The sequence below is a fragment of the Oncorhynchus tshawytscha genome, linkage group LG08 (assembly GCF_018296145.1).
Source record: "Oncorhynchus tshawytscha isolate Ot180627B linkage group LG08, Otsh_v2.0, whole genome shotgun sequence".
Taxonomy (NCBI): Eukaryota; Metazoa; Chordata; class Actinopteri; order Salmoniformes; family Salmonidae; genus Oncorhynchus; species Oncorhynchus tshawytscha.
The window spans coordinates 29539035-29556887 of NC_056436.1; the positions used below are offsets into that span (position 1 = coordinate 29539035).

The following is a 17853-nucleotide window of genomic DNA, read 5'->3' on the forward strand; positions in this document are numbered from 1 at the left end:
TCCACACTATGCTCTGGAGCGTCTCCACTCTATGCTCTGGAGCGTCTCCACTCTATGCTCTGGAGCGTCTCCACACTATGCTCTGGAGCGTCTCCACTCTATGCTCTGGAGCGTCTCCACTCTATGCTCTGGAGCGTCTCCACTCTATGCTCTGGAGCGTCTCCACACTATGCTCTGGAGCGTCTCCACTCTATGCTCTGGAGCGTCTCCACTCTATGCTCTGGAGCGTCTCCACACTATGCTCTGGAGCGTCTCCACTCTATGCTCTGGAGCGTCTCCACTCTATGCTCTGGAGCGTCTCCACACTATGCTCTGGAGCGTCTCCACTCTATGCTCTGGAGCGTCTCCACACTATGCTCTGGAGCGTCTCCACTCTATGCTCTGGAGCGTCTCCAGTGCGCAGACACAGGACAGCCCTGCTCCCTCTCTGTAGACCCAGAGAGGGAGGTGGGAGGAGGGGGGAGGCACCACGGTCCTCACTGTCACCTTGGATCCATGACAGGTCACACCCGACAGAAACCTCCCCCCCCCCACCACCAGAAACCTCCAAAAACAAAAGCCTCCCCTCCAACCCTCTCAGAACAGAACAGTGCCCTCTGTAAAGCTGTCTGCTGCCCAAGTTTCTCTTGTTTTTCCATCCTACCAGGGCAACGGGTGTTGAACAGCTTCCCACCATTACACAAGGTTTACTCACACATCTAGAACACCTTATCCCAATGACAAAGGCTTGGAGGCCAGCCCCCATGCTTAACTAGATTCCCCCCCACCCACCCACCCCTCCACAGGCATGCCCAGTGACACATCCTCCTTTCAGCTGCACCGTGCCATTGCCCAGACACTGGCACACACACTCACGCATAAACACACACACACGTCCAAACACACTCAAACTCATATAAACCTCCCCTTCTGCTGGGCTGCCGAGGCAGCAGGTCCGGGGATTGTGTCTGTCTGTCGTCCATTAAAGATGCAGCTCTTCTCCAGAGCAGCGCTGCTCCTGTTCACCCAGGTCTCTGTGTGTCTTTGTGCTCCAGGGGCCAACCTCACTTCCAGCCTTGACCGCATCAAGATTGTCTTCACCCCCATGGTGTGCCGGAGGGTGTGCAGCGGCGGCCGCTGCTACAACAGCTGTGAGAAGGGTGACACCACCACCGTCTACAGTGAGAACCAGCAGCAGCATCAGCCGGCAAAGACCCAGGGCTTCAGACTCTGTGAGTGTTCCCCCTTTTTAATTCTCCTTCTCCTTCTCTCACTCCACCCATTTCTCTTCCTACGCTGTCTGAATGTAGTCCAGAGATGAGAGGGGGAAAGAGGTGCTCCTGATAGATAAACCCATTCCCACTGTGGAGCTGTCAGCACTGAATGCCAGGCAGTGGGGAGAGAGAGGTGACAGAGTGGGGGAGATTATATGCCTGGGAGCAGTGTGAAAGAGAGAGAGGGATAGAGGGAGGGAGAGAGAGAAAGGGGAGAGCAGATTAAGAGCAGGTCTCCCTCCCTTCGTGTCGCAGGACTCAGTGGAGGCTAACCACACACGTGGAACCACCGCTCTCACGCTCCCAACAGTTAGCCCGGTCTCTTTGTGGTTTACACCTCCACGGTTAACCATTTAATGTGCTCACTGGGAGAGGGGGAGAGAGACAAAGAGAAAGGGAGAGAGAGGGAGTTGCAGAGTGAATAGGATTTTATAGGGATTACATTAAAGCTGCTATTTATCCCTGGGCTTTGCTACAAACTCACACAGGAGAGTAGTCTCCCTCTCTGCCTCTCCATGTGGGGGAGAACAATAACCAATACTGGGGGCCCGGCCCTGTTTCCCTAGTGTTCCCTCAGCCCTTACCATACAGCTAAGGCTTACAGTAATCACTCAAACTGATTAAAAGTGAAGGGTGCCCATACCACACACACACATGAACACAGGCTGCCGCCGCCCCACACTTAACACACTAAACTCCTCATGGGAGGAACTGGCTGAGTTATGAATAGATAAACAGGTTGTTTTGTAGATTTATGCTCCCATTAATAGGTTTTTGGAAAATGTAAAGCTACTCCAAACACAATGACTTGGCAGAGTCGTTGCACAACAATGCATTTCTGGCACTTCTGGGTGATCCTGAGAAGCAGTTTGTTTTTATGCCCGATTTTATTTTAAAGAAATCTCTGATCATTAAAACATCTGTAAAAAAGACTCCGTTAAAGGAAATGACTCAACATTCAAGCTGGCATTTTGTTGTTGCGGAAGTGCATGTAGACAGCAAACAGTTATGTCATGTTGTTGTTATGTTCCCAACGTGGGGCAGTAAAAACTGGGTGGATTGCATCATTCAACTTTTGGGCTCCCTGGATTCACAACATTGAACAGTTATTCTAAACCCTGACATTACTCAGACAAGTGACTTAGAGAAACCCTTCAACAATGCATGTTAAAGGCAGATGGGGCTGGTGCTGGGGATGTGTGAGTGTGTGGCACGGGCATGAGTAGTATCTTCCTGTCTGTCTGGTGTCTGAATAGATGTGTGATGGGAGGTAGAGGGTGGATGAGAAAAAAGGTCAGGTTGATGTCTAGGAATAATTCCTGCCCCATGCTGAGGGGAGTTAGGTGAGGCTGAGCCTGAGGCCGAGGCTGAGACAACCCTCTGAGGCGAGGCTGAGACAACACTCTGAGGTGAGGCTGAGTATGAGGCCGAGGCTGAGACAACACTCTGAGGCGAGTCTGAGTCTGAGATTGAGGCCAATGCCGAGACAACACTCTGAGACGAGACTGAGTCTGAGGCAGAGACTGAGACAACACTCTCAGGCAAGTCTGAGACTGAGGCCGAGGCTGCGACAACACTCTAAGGCGAGGCTGAGACAACACTCTGAGGCGAGGCTGACATGAGACTGAGGCCGAGGCTGAGACAACACTCTGAGACGAGGCTGAGTCTGAGGCAGAGACTGAGACAACACTCTCAGGCAAGTCTGAGACTGAGGCCGAGGCTGCGACAACACTCTAAGGCTAGGCTGAGACAACACTCTGAGGCAAGGCTGAGGCCGAGGATGAGACAACACTCTGAGGTGAGGATGAGTCTGAGGCCGAGGCTGAGACAACACTCTGAGGCGAATCTGTCTGAGACTGAGGCCGATGCTGAGACAACACTCTGAGACGAGGCTGAGTCTGAGGCCGAGGATGAGACAACACTCTGAGACAAGACTGAGTCTGAGGCCGAGGCTGAGAGTACCCTCTGAGGCCGAGACTGAGACAACACTCTGAGGTGAGGATGAGTCTGAGACTGAGGCCAAGGCTGAGACAACACTCTGAGGCGAGAATGAGTATGAGGCCGAGGCTGAGACAACACTCTGAGGTGAGGATGAGTCTGAGACTGAGGCCAAGGCTGAGACAACACTCTGAGGCGAGAATGAGTATGAGGCCGAGGCTGAGACAACACTCTGAGGCGAATCTGTCTGAGACTGAGGCCGATGCTGAGACAACACTCTGAGACGAGGCTGAGTCTGAGGCCGAGGATGAGACAACACTCTGAGACAAGACTGAGTCTGAGGCCGAGGCTGAGAGTACCCTCTGAGGCCGAGACTGAGACAACACTCTGAGGCGAGTCTGAGTCTGAGACTGAGGCCAAGACTGAGAGAACACTCTGAGGCGAGTCTGGGACTGAGGCCAAGACTGAGACAACACTCTGAGTCGAGGCTGAGTATGAGCCTGAGACAACACTCTGATGCTGAGACTGGGGCCGAGACTGAGACAACACTCTGAGGCGAGGCTGAGTCTGAGACTGAGACCGAGGCTAAGACAACACTCTGAGGCCGAGGCTGAGGCTGTTCAGGCCTGTGCAGGGCTGCTCCCCAGATTGTTAAGAATTAATGGCCCTTTGTAGCTGATAATTTAGCCAGCATGTGTAATCACAGGGGGGCTTCCTGTGGGCCTGAACACTGGCTCCATGTCCCCCTCTTTCTCCACCACTCTTTCCTTCTCTCTCTCTCTCTCTCTCTCTCTCTCTCTCCACCACTTTTTTTTCCAGCCAGACTATCATGCCACAGCCCTCCAAGATTTGCTCACACCCGGAATCTGTCTGTCTGTCTGTCTGTCTGTCTGTGACAAGGGTTATAGCGCCACAACATGATTGGGTCCGAAGCCTTTAATGCCACAGATACAACTCTCTTTCATCTGCTGTTTTAGAAACCTGCCTCATCACAGGGGTCAGGATAACGGCATCCAAATATGCATTATAAAAAAAGGCCTAGATATTTTTTCTTTTTTGCCTTTAGAAGATTCCCTTTTATTGTGCCAGGCTGTTATCGATTTTTCATTTTCCAGGCTTTGAAGTTTGAGTCAGTTGAGGTTAAGGTTTGAACGTCTCTGTAGATCCTGATATAGAGCAGGTATGTAGGACACTGGCACCTCTGCCAAGAGATAAGCAGAATGAAAGGCTGTGAAAGCAACCTGTCAAACACCAGCTGCTTTTCCTTCTAGAGGAGCCCGTCATCACTACTGGAAGATTGCAGGGCGTAAATCAAACTATATGCAAAGACAATGTCAGCTAGGGATTCAATAGTCTTAAATGCTTAAGAACCAATTGCCGCACTCCATTGAAATTCTATCCAAGCTGTTATTTTGGTATGTGAGATTTATTTTCTCTTGTATTCCAGTGTTTCCCCTATTTGCATTTAGCAGCGATGCACCGCCATCACTGCAATTTAAAATATATATATATATATATATTTGCTGTGGCCTGAATTTTAAATGGATAAAAAACAAAATGTCACTGATCTACACACAATACCCCATAATGTCACTGATCTACACACAATACCCCATAATGTCACTGATCTACACACAATACCCCATAATGTCACTGATCTACACACAATACCCCATAATGTCACTGATCTACACACAATACCCCATAATGTCACTGATCTACACACAATACCCCATAATGTCACTGATCTACACACAATACCCCATAATGTCAAAGTGGAATTATGTTTTTGAAAATGTACAAAATTAAAAGCTGAAATGTCTTGAGTGAATAAGTAATGAACCCCTTTTTTTTCAGCCAAGGACAGGCAAAATCATTGAGGAAAACCTGGTTCAGACAAGACACAGGGAGATTAATTCACCTTTCAGCAGGACAATAACCTAAAACACAAGGCCAAATCTACACTGGAGTTGCTTACCATGAAGACATGGAGTGGCCGAGTTTTGACTGAAATCTCCTTGAAAATCTATGTCAAGACCTGAAACTGTTTGTCTAGCAATGAGCAAATTGGCAAATGTTGCACAATCCAGTTGTGGAAAGCTCTTAGAGACTTACCCAGAAAGACTCACAACTATAATTGCTGCCAAATGTGCTTCAACAAACTATTTACTCAGGGGTGTGAATACTTATGTAAATGAGGAATTTCTGTATTTAATTTTCAATATATGTGCAAACATTTCTAAAAACGTGTTTTCCCTTTGTCGTTATGGGGTATTTTAAAAATAATTTGTCAGCCATAGTAATTTCACGTCTCGCAAGACGCATGTGTCTCTCTGCAACTTAATTGGTGGCTCGCTGCAATAATCTGAATGAATGTGTTGTGCAAGTTGATTTCCTAAGTCAGCTGAATGCACCGCTTAATTAGTTTATAGAACTGTGGTTACTTAAGTAACCTTCAATATCCACTATTATCTGCTGGGACAAATGGAGTGGTAATATTCATGTGAATTTGGCTATAGCTTTTGAACAGTTGAAGCGATTTAGCGAATTGAACCACATTCCTGAATGCCAATACTTTCAGGAACGCGTCCATGTACGACGTACACAAACTGTGCAGGACTCGTTAGAAGGGAGGGTAGTGAATCTGTATGACTGGGGAAATGAATTGATTAAAGCATACTTCCTTCAAAAAGCATATACTTCCCTTCAAAACTGAAATTTGACATTACCTGATTTGACTTATCTTTGTGCTATATCTTTCATTGAGATAATGGCAATAAGGCCTGATTCATAAGATTAAATAAATACTTTTTACACATTTGTTTCTGTGATAGTGTCCTACATTAGAGATTGAAACAGTTTGACCATCCATGCTAATAGTATCTTAAGTATTGTGTCTGAATCAATTTAAAATCATGTATGAATCAGTTTAAAGTCGTGACCCCCCAACCCCCCTTATTAGTGATATGTCATCATGCAAAATTCATACCAACTGTATTTCTGCCTGCTTCAACACCGAATAGCTCAGCTACTCCTGAAAACATGAAATGACCCCAGGAATCGATAGAACATCGCTCAGAGCTGTACAAAAACAATATAACGTTCAAAATGGGTGAATCTTCTCTTTAATAGGGAGAGGTTATATTTGGAGTGTGTTTTACCTCAGGGTGAAGTTGGAGCTTCATAAACCCATGTCAAATGAGGTTTCTGCTAGTGAATGTGGTGACGGTTATGTGAGCAACAGGAAAGTAGTTGTCCATATGAAGTCTCAGTCTACACTACCTATTGGAATTTTCTCTCCTGCTTCTCATTATGTGTATGGGCCCCAGCATATGAGGACGCATAAATCAACTTAATTCAATCTGGCGGTTCCTTACACTAACAAACCTCCCCCTTCCTCTCTCCCCTGCAGTCTTCTGTCAGATCCCCTGTCTGAACGGTGGGCGCTGCATTGGCAGGGACCAGTGCTGGTGCCCAACAAACTCCACTGGGAAGTTCTGCCACCTCCCAGCCCCCCCTCCTGCCCGACCCACCCTCAGCAGGAAGGACGGCAGCCTGGCCGGACACAACTCGTCCTCCCACTCCATGTACACCCTGCCGCTGTCCAATCAACAAGGTGATCACCTAGCCGTCTGGCTGGCTGGATGGGACACAGGAACACAGTCTCTGGCCAGGTCTCCAGGACCTCCCCCAGCTAGGCCTCCTGTAGTCACACTGTGTCCTCCAGTTCTGCTGATTTTACTGCTGTCTTTTATTCATCTGATTCATCATGCCCTCTCAACTGTGCTGGTTTTATTTGAACTAACTCAGGTTTATTTGTTGACGTGCAACGGCCCAGTTAGTAACTCTGCTGAATTCTACCTTCGTGAACCAGCAGTGAAAGTCAGAATGGGTTCTCAGTAGAATATGTAATGGGGTGTTTTTTTTGAGTTCCCCATATTGTTCACACAGTGCTCCCTCTTATCAACAGAAGACCCTATAGTGAATTAGAAACAGAGCATGCCCTAACCATGAAGAGCCGCTAAAATAAGCAGCATTAAAGCAACATTCCCCTTTTGTCCTGGCTTCTCTTTGGCCTGCTGTAAGTAGAAGCAGAAGCTCTCTCTTCAGATTCTCACTTAGCTCCTTTGAATTCCATTCTCCATTTTTTCCCCAGCCCTTCCTGACTTTATAATGCTAATCTAATGACAGACCACATGTGTGGGTTGTTACATCACAGGGCAGGCATCTGCCTGTCTGTCTGACTGTGTTGAGAGAGTCACTACAAGGCCATGGTAAAGTCATGTGCTCTCTCTCACTCTCTGTAGTATATCAAACACACGGCCTGTTTGTGGAGCTGTGATTTATGAAAGGGGAGAGTATGTCAGAATTCCTGGGAAATTCCTCGGCACATCCTGAATATGGATGTGCTCTGGTGTCACATGGACAAAGGAGAATGTCCTCAAGATTACAACAGTTCTGCAATTCCTTCAACCTGTCTCAGGTCATAAACATATAATAATGGAATTCAACTTTTGTGTGTTTTAAGTGTCTTTTCGTTTGTGCTGTATCTCTGTTAAGACCTGACGTTTGGGAACACCCTTTGAGAAGCATCACTGCAAGGTCAGGTCCAGGACTGTTCATCATGCTCTTTCCCATGACCAGACAGATTGGGCTCAATATGTTTCTGCTGAATGTGGTAGTAGAGTGTTGCCTGACAGACTGTGCTGTGCGCTCTGTGTCCTGTCCAGCCTCTCTACACCCATCCATGGTGAATGTCCACATCCAGCACCCCCACGAGGCTGAGGTGCAGATCCACCAAGTTGCCCGGGTCAAGCCTGGCCAGAGACCCCCCGCGGCTGAGGGGGCTCACTCTGTACAGCAGCGCTCCCAACCTGGCAATGGCATCGGCAATGGGCATGGGCACACCAGACCACACAACCGGCAGAACGGATACGTTGGGAGGTGCTTCCAAGAGACCGTTGATGGACAGGTATAGTACGGTCCGCTGAGTATGATGTTTTGAGTGGCACACTCTGAACACAGTGCATTATAGTTGATGATGATCTTAGCAGTCTTTTGGGGTGGAGACCAGGTTTGACTTCCATGTGCCTTACCGTCCGTCCGGCAGGGCAGCATTCATGTCTTCCCTCCTCTGTCTGTCTGATAGTAGGTGTCTGGGACAGGAAGTCTGTCTGTGGCTTTGAATTATACTGCAGCCAGGATTTATAAGCTCTCAACACATTGATCATCTCGTGTTCCCCTCCCAACACCCACAGACGTGTTATGAGTTAGGCTTGAGAGGGTGAAATCCAAGTGAGAGGCTGAAATCCAACCCACGTCTCAAACACAGAGCGATCTCCTTCACACACACACACACACACACACACATACCACACTCTCATCTCTCTCACACACACACACACACACACACACACTCTATATCTCATATCTCACACACACACACACACACACACTCTCTATCTCATCTCTCACACACACACACTCTCTATCTCATCTCTCACACATAGAGAGTAAAGAGCAGTGGTGGTGGTTGGAGGAACCCATGGAGGTAGAAATCTGAGGAACGGCTCATTGGAACGGCTGGAATGGAATATGTGGAAAGGTATCAAACACATGGAAACCATGGAAACCATGTGTTTACGATACCGTTCCATTCCAGCCGTTCCAATGAGCCGTTCCTCAGATTTCTACCTCCACTGGTTTCGAGAGCTCCTCATCGTAGGTTCTGTACAGGCAGCATCTGTTGGCTTGGCTGTGAGAGATGCTGTTATTCCCCCTGCCTCCTGTTTCCAACTCTTAACAGTAGTGTCCTCTGTAGAGCTGCTGCCAGCCCAGTGTTAGACTATGTGTTATCAGCTACTTGACACGCAGAGCAGAGAAAGTGTATGTTCGTGCTGGAAGGGATCTTTCATTGTCCATGCCATTTTGAAAATAACCTACAGTCAGATTCATGCCGCTCATTGGTCCTCCCCCCAAAAAAGAAGATCTCTGTTTGGTCTTGACTGACTTTACCAATTAGGTGTTCCATAGCAATGTGTCCTTAACTCTTTTCCCAAAGCTCCATGAGGCACCATTTGTCAGGCAGAATTCAGTGATGTTTGATAATAATCTCTCCACAATTAGCCAAGTTCCTTAACGAGCCAAGCCAAGAGCAGCAGTAGAGCTATTCCTGGTTCAGCCTGTTTATGTCCTCTGCTGCGGCCTAACCAATCTCAGATGTGTTCAGTTCAGCTCACTCTGTCCTCATTCAGATGAGAAGACTCACAAACTGCTAAACACCCACACATAAACACACACACACACACACACACACACACACACACACACACACACACACACACACACACACACACACACACACACACATACAGTATATAAAGTCAGGTTAAACAACATGATGTCAGAGTGGAAAAAGGGAAGGTGTCGGTGATGTGTCCTGTGTTGTGTGAGTGTGTTGAGATGTGTGTGTGTGTTGTCATTGCAGTGTGGGAAGCCTCTTCCGGGCCTGACCAAACAGGATGACTGCTGTGGAAGTGTGGGTGCCTCATGGGGCCTGAACAAGTGCACAGAGTGTCCAACCAAACCAGGTGAGTCCCCTTTACCCTCACATCCTGAACACACTAAACCAGTGAACCTAGATCCTCCCGGGCTATTCCTTCTGTTATGTTATGATGTGTTCATTTGGCTAAACAATGTATTTTACGTCAGTCGTGAACCCAATCTATCTCTGAAATGAACCGTCAATCCCTTTAACAGTGGGGTGATAATTCAGGATGATTACTGAGTTTTGTATCCTAGATTAGAAGGATCGTGCCTCAACTTTTGGCATCACTTGTCGTCTCATTGTAAAATGTAGTTGTTTTCGCTTCTAAAAACAAAACAATGCACCAAATGAAAACACATTTAGCATGACTAACAGAGACTGGCAGGAGTGCCACCCAGCCTGCCGTCAGGCAGAGAGAGAGGCCAGCTCTGCCTCTACTATAGCTAACAGAAGAAAAATGGACAGCCATGGTTCCTGACCAGAGCTGCCTGTGCTGCTGCTGTGATGGTTTTGAGAAGCAGCCGTGTGCCTGTTGGGTGGTTCTTCCCCTCTTTCTGTGTGTGGAGGCAGCAGACTCTCAGTCAAGTTGTTGGCAGCGTTTCTTCATTATGTTTTAAATAGAGGAGCGCTCCGGGCCCCTGATGACCCCCACCCAAGGGCCTCCAGGCCCTACTGAAGCTCCCCACGAGGGTTGTTTGGTGGTTAGGAGGGACGGTCCCCACCCTGCTCTTCCCTGTTAATCCTATCAGGAAGAGGCCAGGCTGCGGTAGATGTCAATAGCCTGTCACAGGGTGCTGTCATAGCCCCTTCCCTGTGAAGTGTCTGTCTGCCGGAGCTCTAATCACAAGCAGACATCATCTCATCTAAGGTCCATTCATCATAGACGAACATCTATTTTTCTCTTCTCTCTGTGCCAGAATCTCTCTCTCTCTCACTATCTCTTTCTTTCTTTCTCTATCTTATTCTCTCTCTCTTTCTCTCTCTCACTCTCTCTGTCTCTCTCTATCTCTTTCTTTCTCTCTCCCACACCAGCATCTCGTTTGACTCACAGATGTTTTCCTCTCCTCCGTCCTTTGAAGTGGGGAGAAACAGAACTATCCCTCCATTCTCTCATTGTGTAGTTGTTTCGGGGCAGCTTGGGCCTTGGTCCCGGGTCACACGCAGAGTCGCTGGAGATGAGAGAATGAAAGACAAAAGAGGAAAAGATGAAGCCACATACTGTATGTCCCATGCTGATTGGTGCATACTTTGAAGGACTTTATAGGGAATACTTGGCATTCCTTTCCAGTCTTATGGTTCCCTGTATACAAATATGGCCAGAACCCGGTTTAGCTGGCTTCATTATACTTTGTGTACTATGTAGTAACTTAAACAAGTGGACACGCGCTAATGAAGAGTAATCATTTTGTCATCCCGTACATCTGTCTTGGACTGCTCCCAGCCAGGTCAGTTGATGACTTGATGACAAGTATCTGGAAACTAGTCATTTACCTCAATGAGAGAGGCTTGTGTCTCTCCTCTCCGAGCTTGTGATGCTGAGGTCATAATGCCCAGCTTGTTTTTGGGTGTGACTCACGCAACACCCGTCAGTTTATTATTGTTTGTAAAACATACAGGCCATTGAAAACAAGTGTCACAGCAACAGGAGCCTCTTAACAACATATTTTGTAGACACTGAGAACTATGTCGCTTAGCTGTTTAAGAACTAGTGTCGAATGTGCTTCCATTAAGGAATGCTAAATCCAGACCTACTGTTTCCCGGAACCTTTTAACGTCTCCTCTGGTCAGATCCAAGTGCCAGGATGTCTCGTTCTCTGTTGCCTATCTTGGCTTCAGTCCTGACTGTGATCTCCACACCATTCCCACGTTATTCTCCTATAGTTCTCCCTCTATCCAATGGGAGGGAATCACTGAACTCTCTGACTGATTCAGTGAAAGACATCAATCCAAGACACTGCCAGACTACTCTGTTGTTTTAGGCAGATACAGTATTATTATTGTTATATGGAGTGGAGGAAGCCGCAGTGCGGTGGGGAAACCAACGGGTGTGTGTTTTTGGGAGGGAGGGAAGTTGACGTAATGGAGGTAATGACAGTGACACTGTGGAAGCCCCAGCACCAGCCTCGTTCAGCCCTTTAGGATCGAATGCACTATAAACCAACATGCTGCACATTTCAGTGAGTAATGAACTCCAGATAAAATAAGACCCTGGTCCATTTCTCCTCTCTCTCTCTGGTTCATATGTCCATCTCTCCTCTCTCTCTCTGGTTCATATGAGGCTGAGGCTGAGAGAGAGAGAGAGAGAGAGAGAGAGAGAGAGAGAGAGAGAGAGAGACCACAAGAAAAAGTCAACCAGTGTATGCTTATTTATTTTCCCTTTTGTACTTTAACCGTTTGTACATCGTTACAACACTGTATATATACATGATATGACATTTGTAATGTCTTTATTCTTTTGGAACTTCTGTGAGTGTAATGTTTACTGTTAATTTTTATTGTTTATTTCACTTTTGTATATTATCTACTTCACTTGCTTTGGCAATGTTAACATATGTTTCCCATGCCAATAAAGCCCCTTGAATTGAATTGAATTGAGAGAAAATAGTGCCAGCCTTATTTAAATTTCAGGCTTAAGGCTGAAATGTTGAAGTGTGTCCTCTGACAGGAGAAGAGAGGTAAGCAATTAGAGCTGCTTGTCCCCCTAGACTGCAAGATGATACCTGATTGGATGAGGCAAGGCCAATGTGAGGTATGGAGTTGATTGACAGCTAATTTGCTTTCAAAGTACAGTATATTGGGAAACGTACCCAATAAAGTGAATCCAGCTATTTGTAGATACAGTAGATCAGAACAATGATAGGTAGATCAGTGTCATTCAGACTGTTTGTTAGGGTTTTCTGCATTGAGGATCACTTTTAAGTGAAAGGTTCATGTGAAAACTGATCTGAGGTACTTTAGAAGAAAAAGTGTGACTGCCTCTGCCCTGAGTGTGACCCTATGACCTGGTGCGAGAGTGGCATGGCTGTTTCTGACTTTAAATGGAGTAGCTGGCCACCCATAGTGGCCATCTGTACCAGTGTGTTCCATGGCTTATTCAATTCCATAAAGCATGGCTCCGGTCGTCTCCCTATCTGTCATTCCAGGAAGTCTTCCCTCCAAGTGACTCTCCCACTCCGGGTTGCTTCCCAGGGAGCAGGAACAGAGTTCCCCGGGGCCAACATAAATCACAGACACACCCACAGGAGCCCTGGCCTCTGGCCCTGGAGCCACTACCTCCCCAGGCCACCGAGGTCACAGCATGATGTCACAGCATGATGATGTCAGCCCTCTGCCCCTCCTTCCTCAACCCCGACCACACCAGCAGGCCCGCCCCATACTGAGGGAGCAACCTCCCTCTGACTCTACTATCTCTCTCTCATAGGAATGTTATTCCTGAGCATCATATTAATCAAATAAGATGAGAAGGAGGAGAAGAAGGCCCTGTTCCAAATCACCCTACATGAGATCATCCCTTCCAGTCCCATGGAGAACTATTGAATCTGCCCATTTAAGACCAAAGCATGTGCCTAGTACTTTTTATTAGCAGTGATCAAACACTGAACACTTGTTAATGACCTACATCCAAACCCAGTGATGGGGCGACTTGTTCAGAACAACACAGACAGAGCTGAACATGTGCTGTAGTCCGTGCCAAGGTTCCAGGCTGCTCTCTCTCTCTGCCACTGCAGCCTCTCTCTCATGGTGATTAGACAGAGACGTTGCCATCCTTTGACAGGTTCTGATTCGCTCTGTGTTGATTTAGCTTAATGCCGGGTACAAACAGTGTGATGGAATCTATTAGCTAGACAGCAGTGTGGCTAATGGGGGCTGACTGGGCCTGACTGCGAGCAGGAATACATCCGAATACAGACATACAGTATCTATCTATCTGGCCCGGAGAGGACTGCTAAGTCCAAGGCACCGTGCCAGTGAGTTGGAGGCACATGGAAATGAAATGTCTGTTGCACGACTGGATATGATACATGTTTAGCCTGTTCATCATGGGGTATGGACTGTACCATTTCATCTCTTGGCCTCGCCCCCAGTGGTAAATATTTCATGTCAAGTGGCGGCAGTGGGAGATTATGGGAGAATGTGTGTCTATTTAAATGGGAGGTCACAGCCACACCGCTGTGGGTGTCGTAAAGAAGGGAGGACAGAACAAAATTTTAAAAAACTGTCAAACTACAAACAGATGCAAAAAGCATCAAATTATGTTAAAAACTGAGATAAATATAATGTTTTTGAAGAAGGATTAAGCCAAGCCGAACACGAGGGAGAAGCACTTTGTGACATCTCATGATGTGAAAAGGCCTTTATAAATACAGTTTATTTCATTTGATGAAATAAAGGCCTTGATCGGACCAGCTGCATTGTCTTTATACAATGTCTGTCAAAACATGGTAATTGTCTGTGCCTATGAACACCCAGCTGGGAATGTCATTTACCCAATATCAAACTCCAAGCTGGTATAGAGGAGCTTTTTAAGAAAGATAATGTTAGCTTTGCATGAGTGTGTGGTGTCTGAGGCTGATCTCATCATGGGGATGTTGATGTTAGGTCCATGTGGCTGTCTCGTCTCATCTGATGCCCCAGCGCTTGACTGGCTGGCAGCTGGGGCTTATTTACAGGGCTCGTGATATGGGCCGTGCCAGAATGGCAAACTTGGCTTGTGTCAATGAGACGTTCTGCTTTGAAAGCAAATGACTTCCCCTTAGCTGTTTTCTGTAATCAGTCGTTGGCCTGGAGGCCAGAGGGACATGGGTTCTTTCTCATCTTCATCTCAAAGGGGATGAAACAACTCCTTGTGATTAAAGGACTGTGTTGAGTTTACCCCTCCATGGCACCAGTTTGTCCCAAGGCCGTCTGTTCTCAGTAAGCAAGTCGCTTAAAGGGTTTTAAAGGTTCTTGGCACTCATGTCTGCTGTGTTCCTACAGAATGGCTAACTTAGGAATGGATAGAGATGACTGTCTCCCCTCCTCCTGTGACTCACATCCATTCCCCCTCTCTGGTCTACTACTTCTTCTCAGGTTCTCCAGCTAGGCTCCTGAATAAGCCTGGGAGTAGGGGGTGACTCAGGGCAGGCCCCATGGAGGAGCAGTATATTGGGGTTGAGGCAGTACAGTACATTGTGGGTTCAGTACCGTGCTCTCAGCCTGTGATGGATGTGCCTGGCACTCGTACGTCTAAGCAGGCGAATAGAAGCCTCCCTCAGGCCAGGTGGTCCACATAATGATTGCACTAAATGACCAATTAAAGATTTCTGTCAAGCAGAACCCATTTGACTAGATGCGCTCCTTTCCCTTCAGACTCCTTCCCTCTCGCTCTTTTCTTACCTTCACTCCCCTTTTGCCTATCCTCCTCTCTCATTCCCTCTGTAAACACCCACATCTCAAAAGGCCTATTTCGAAGACCGTGCTGAATTAGCTTTGACTCCTGTTTTAGAGTAGGCTCTCAAAAGAAAGTGATGCCACCTATTAAGAACTGTTATATGAGGCTTCAACTGTTTACAAGCAAATATTGCTGGATGGTTGCAAATAAAATGCCTGACACAATTTAGAGATGACTGGTGAAGTACAACAAATCAGTCAAGGGTGACAAAGTCTTTTGGTAAAGTGCACTGAATGAATGGAGGGGAACAAGTGAGGCCAACAGTCTGTGTCCCTGTACTTCCTCTTTGTAAAGCACAATGAAGATGGGCCAGTCTGGTCTCTCTGTCCCAGCATCCATGTAACCAAGGGGAACACTAATGATGCAGCGAGGTCACTCTTGCGTTTCACTGCATTGGGATCTGTGACAATGAACATTGTCTGGGTCAGCATGACGGCATGGCACATCCATTCCACAGTGGCATTCTACCCACAGAAGGTTACAAAACATCCTGAACTAGCATATATCCTAGATACATAGCTTCCAGTACATTTCACTCTTTGGGTTTTCTGTCCATTGCACTGGCCTATAACTCGTTTTCCCTTGTAAGGAGGCCTCCGCCCTGCCAGGCATCCCTTGGCATGTGCCCCTGCAGTCAATCAGGGCAGACTGATCCTGTTCTCATGGGGGTTCACACCCGCCTCGCCCACCGCCCTGTCACAACAGCTCATTACCCAGAGGCCTCTCTGGGGATTCCAGGGGTGCAGGGCGGGACCGGAACAGACGCTTCGCTTTGACACGATTATCCCCGACCCTGACCCTGCAGGGGAGCTCCCGTCTGGTCTGATCCACTTCTGATCTGCTGTGTCAACCTGCAGATACTGCAGCCTTACTGCCTCCTTCAGTGATCACTGAGTCACGTCATGACCAACAGTATGAACTCATACTGTTAGACTCTCACAACCACTCAGAACACAGATGGGAAAACACCATAAATAAGACAGATTGATGGCACATTCCAGGTAGACTACAAGATCTCCCCCTATTCTTTCTCCTCCCTGCGATATTGATAGCCTGTTGATAAACTGAGGTTCACCAGTACCACAAACGGAGACAACTTTGGGAGCTGGATCTGGAATCAGAATTCCACCATTTTTTTCCAATTAACAGCTTGTCGCCTGTGTAGGAAGGAAAAGGAAAATAAATGACTGGGGGTTCCCAAACAAACAGAGGAGAAGGAAGGCTGACTGCAGGATCAGCTTTACATCAGTGCTACACTGAGTAAAGGGCAGATGTGCTGCTGTGGCTGAGGGGATGCCGGACCTATTTGCACTGCCCTGGTGTCTAGATTGATGGGTTGTATGAGAGAGGCTCTTATCAGGTCCTGTTGACCCACCATCTGCTTACCTGCCAGACGGCCTGCGACACCACTGTCTGCCAGGCGGTCTGCGACACCACTGTCTGCCAGGCAGCCTGCGACACAACTGTCTAGCAAGCGGCCTGCGACACCACTGTCTGCCAGGCGGCCTGCGACACCACTGTCTGCCAGGCGGCCTGCGACACCACTGTCTGTCACTCCCAGGCCTCCAGATCAACACCCTGCAATCTGCTGCAGCGTTGCCTGAAGATAAACTTCCCCTCAGAGCCCACTCGGCCGGAGAAGAGCCTGGAGGGAAGAGAAAATGTTTTCATTGGTACTGGTGGCGAAATTCCTGCTGTGCTCCAAATGACGTTATAGATACTGTGTAAGAGCAAAGTAATTGAAGGTACTTATGGAGCTCACATGTAGTGTGCCATACTGTGTGCATATTGCAAGCTATTAATGAGTGTGTGTGTGTGCATACACTACCGGTCAAAGGTTTTACAACACCTACTCATTCAAGGGTTTTTCTTTATTTTTACCATTTTCTACATTGTAGAATAATAGTGAGGACATCAAAACTTTGAAAAAACACATATGGAATCATGCAGTAACCAAAAAAGAGTTAAACAAATCCAAATATATTTTATATTTGAGATTCTTCAAATAGCCACCCTTTGCCTCGATGACAGCTTTGCACACTCTTGGCATTATCTCAACCAGCTTCACCTGGAATGCTTTTCCAACAGTCTTGAAGGAGTTCCCCCATATGCTGAGCACTTGTTGGCTGCTTTTCCTTCACTCTGTGGTCCAGCATTCTCTCAACCAGTTTCATGGGGTAGTCACCTGGAATCCATTTCAATTAACAGTGTGCCTTCTTAAAAGTTAATTTGTGGATTTCTTTTCCTTCTTAATGCATTTGAGCCAATCAGTTGTGTTGTGACAAGGTGGGGGGTATACAGAAGATAGTCCTTTTGGTAAAATGCCAAGTCCATGTTATGGCAAGATCAGCTCAAATAAGCAAAGAAAAACGACAGTCCATCATTACTTTAAGACATGAAGGTCAGTCAATACGGAACATTTCCAGAACTTTCTTCAAGTGCAGTCGCAAAAACCATCAAGTGCCTTGATGAAACTGGCTCTCATGAGGACCGCCACAGGAATGGAAGACCCAGAGTTACCTCTGCTGCAGAGGATAAGTTCATTGGCGTTACCAGCCTCAGAAATTTCACCCCAAATAAATGCTTTACAGAGTTCAAGTAACAGACACATCTCAACATCAACTGTTCAGAGGAGACTGTGTGAATCAGGCTTTCATGGTCGAATTGCTGCAAAGAAACCACTA

The 17853-nt window shown here is 47.1% G+C and overlaps 1 protein-coding gene across 1 annotated transcript in view; it reads left to right on the plus strand.

Moving 5' to 3' along the window:
• LOC112255756 (latent-transforming growth factor beta-binding protein 2) overlaps positions 1-17853 on the plus strand; it is a 141323-nt gene that overhangs the window by 73467 nt on the left and 50003 nt on the right. Inside the window, exons 5-8 of the mRNA XM_042326283.1 lie at positions 1035-1211; positions 6604-6807; positions 7922-8163; positions 9679-9781. Coding sequence (XP_042182217.1) covers positions 1035-1211; positions 6604-6807; positions 7922-8163; positions 9679-9781 — 726 coding nt within the window. The remainder of the gene's footprint in view (positions 1-1034; positions 1212-6603; positions 6808-7921; positions 8164-9678; positions 9782-17853) is intronic.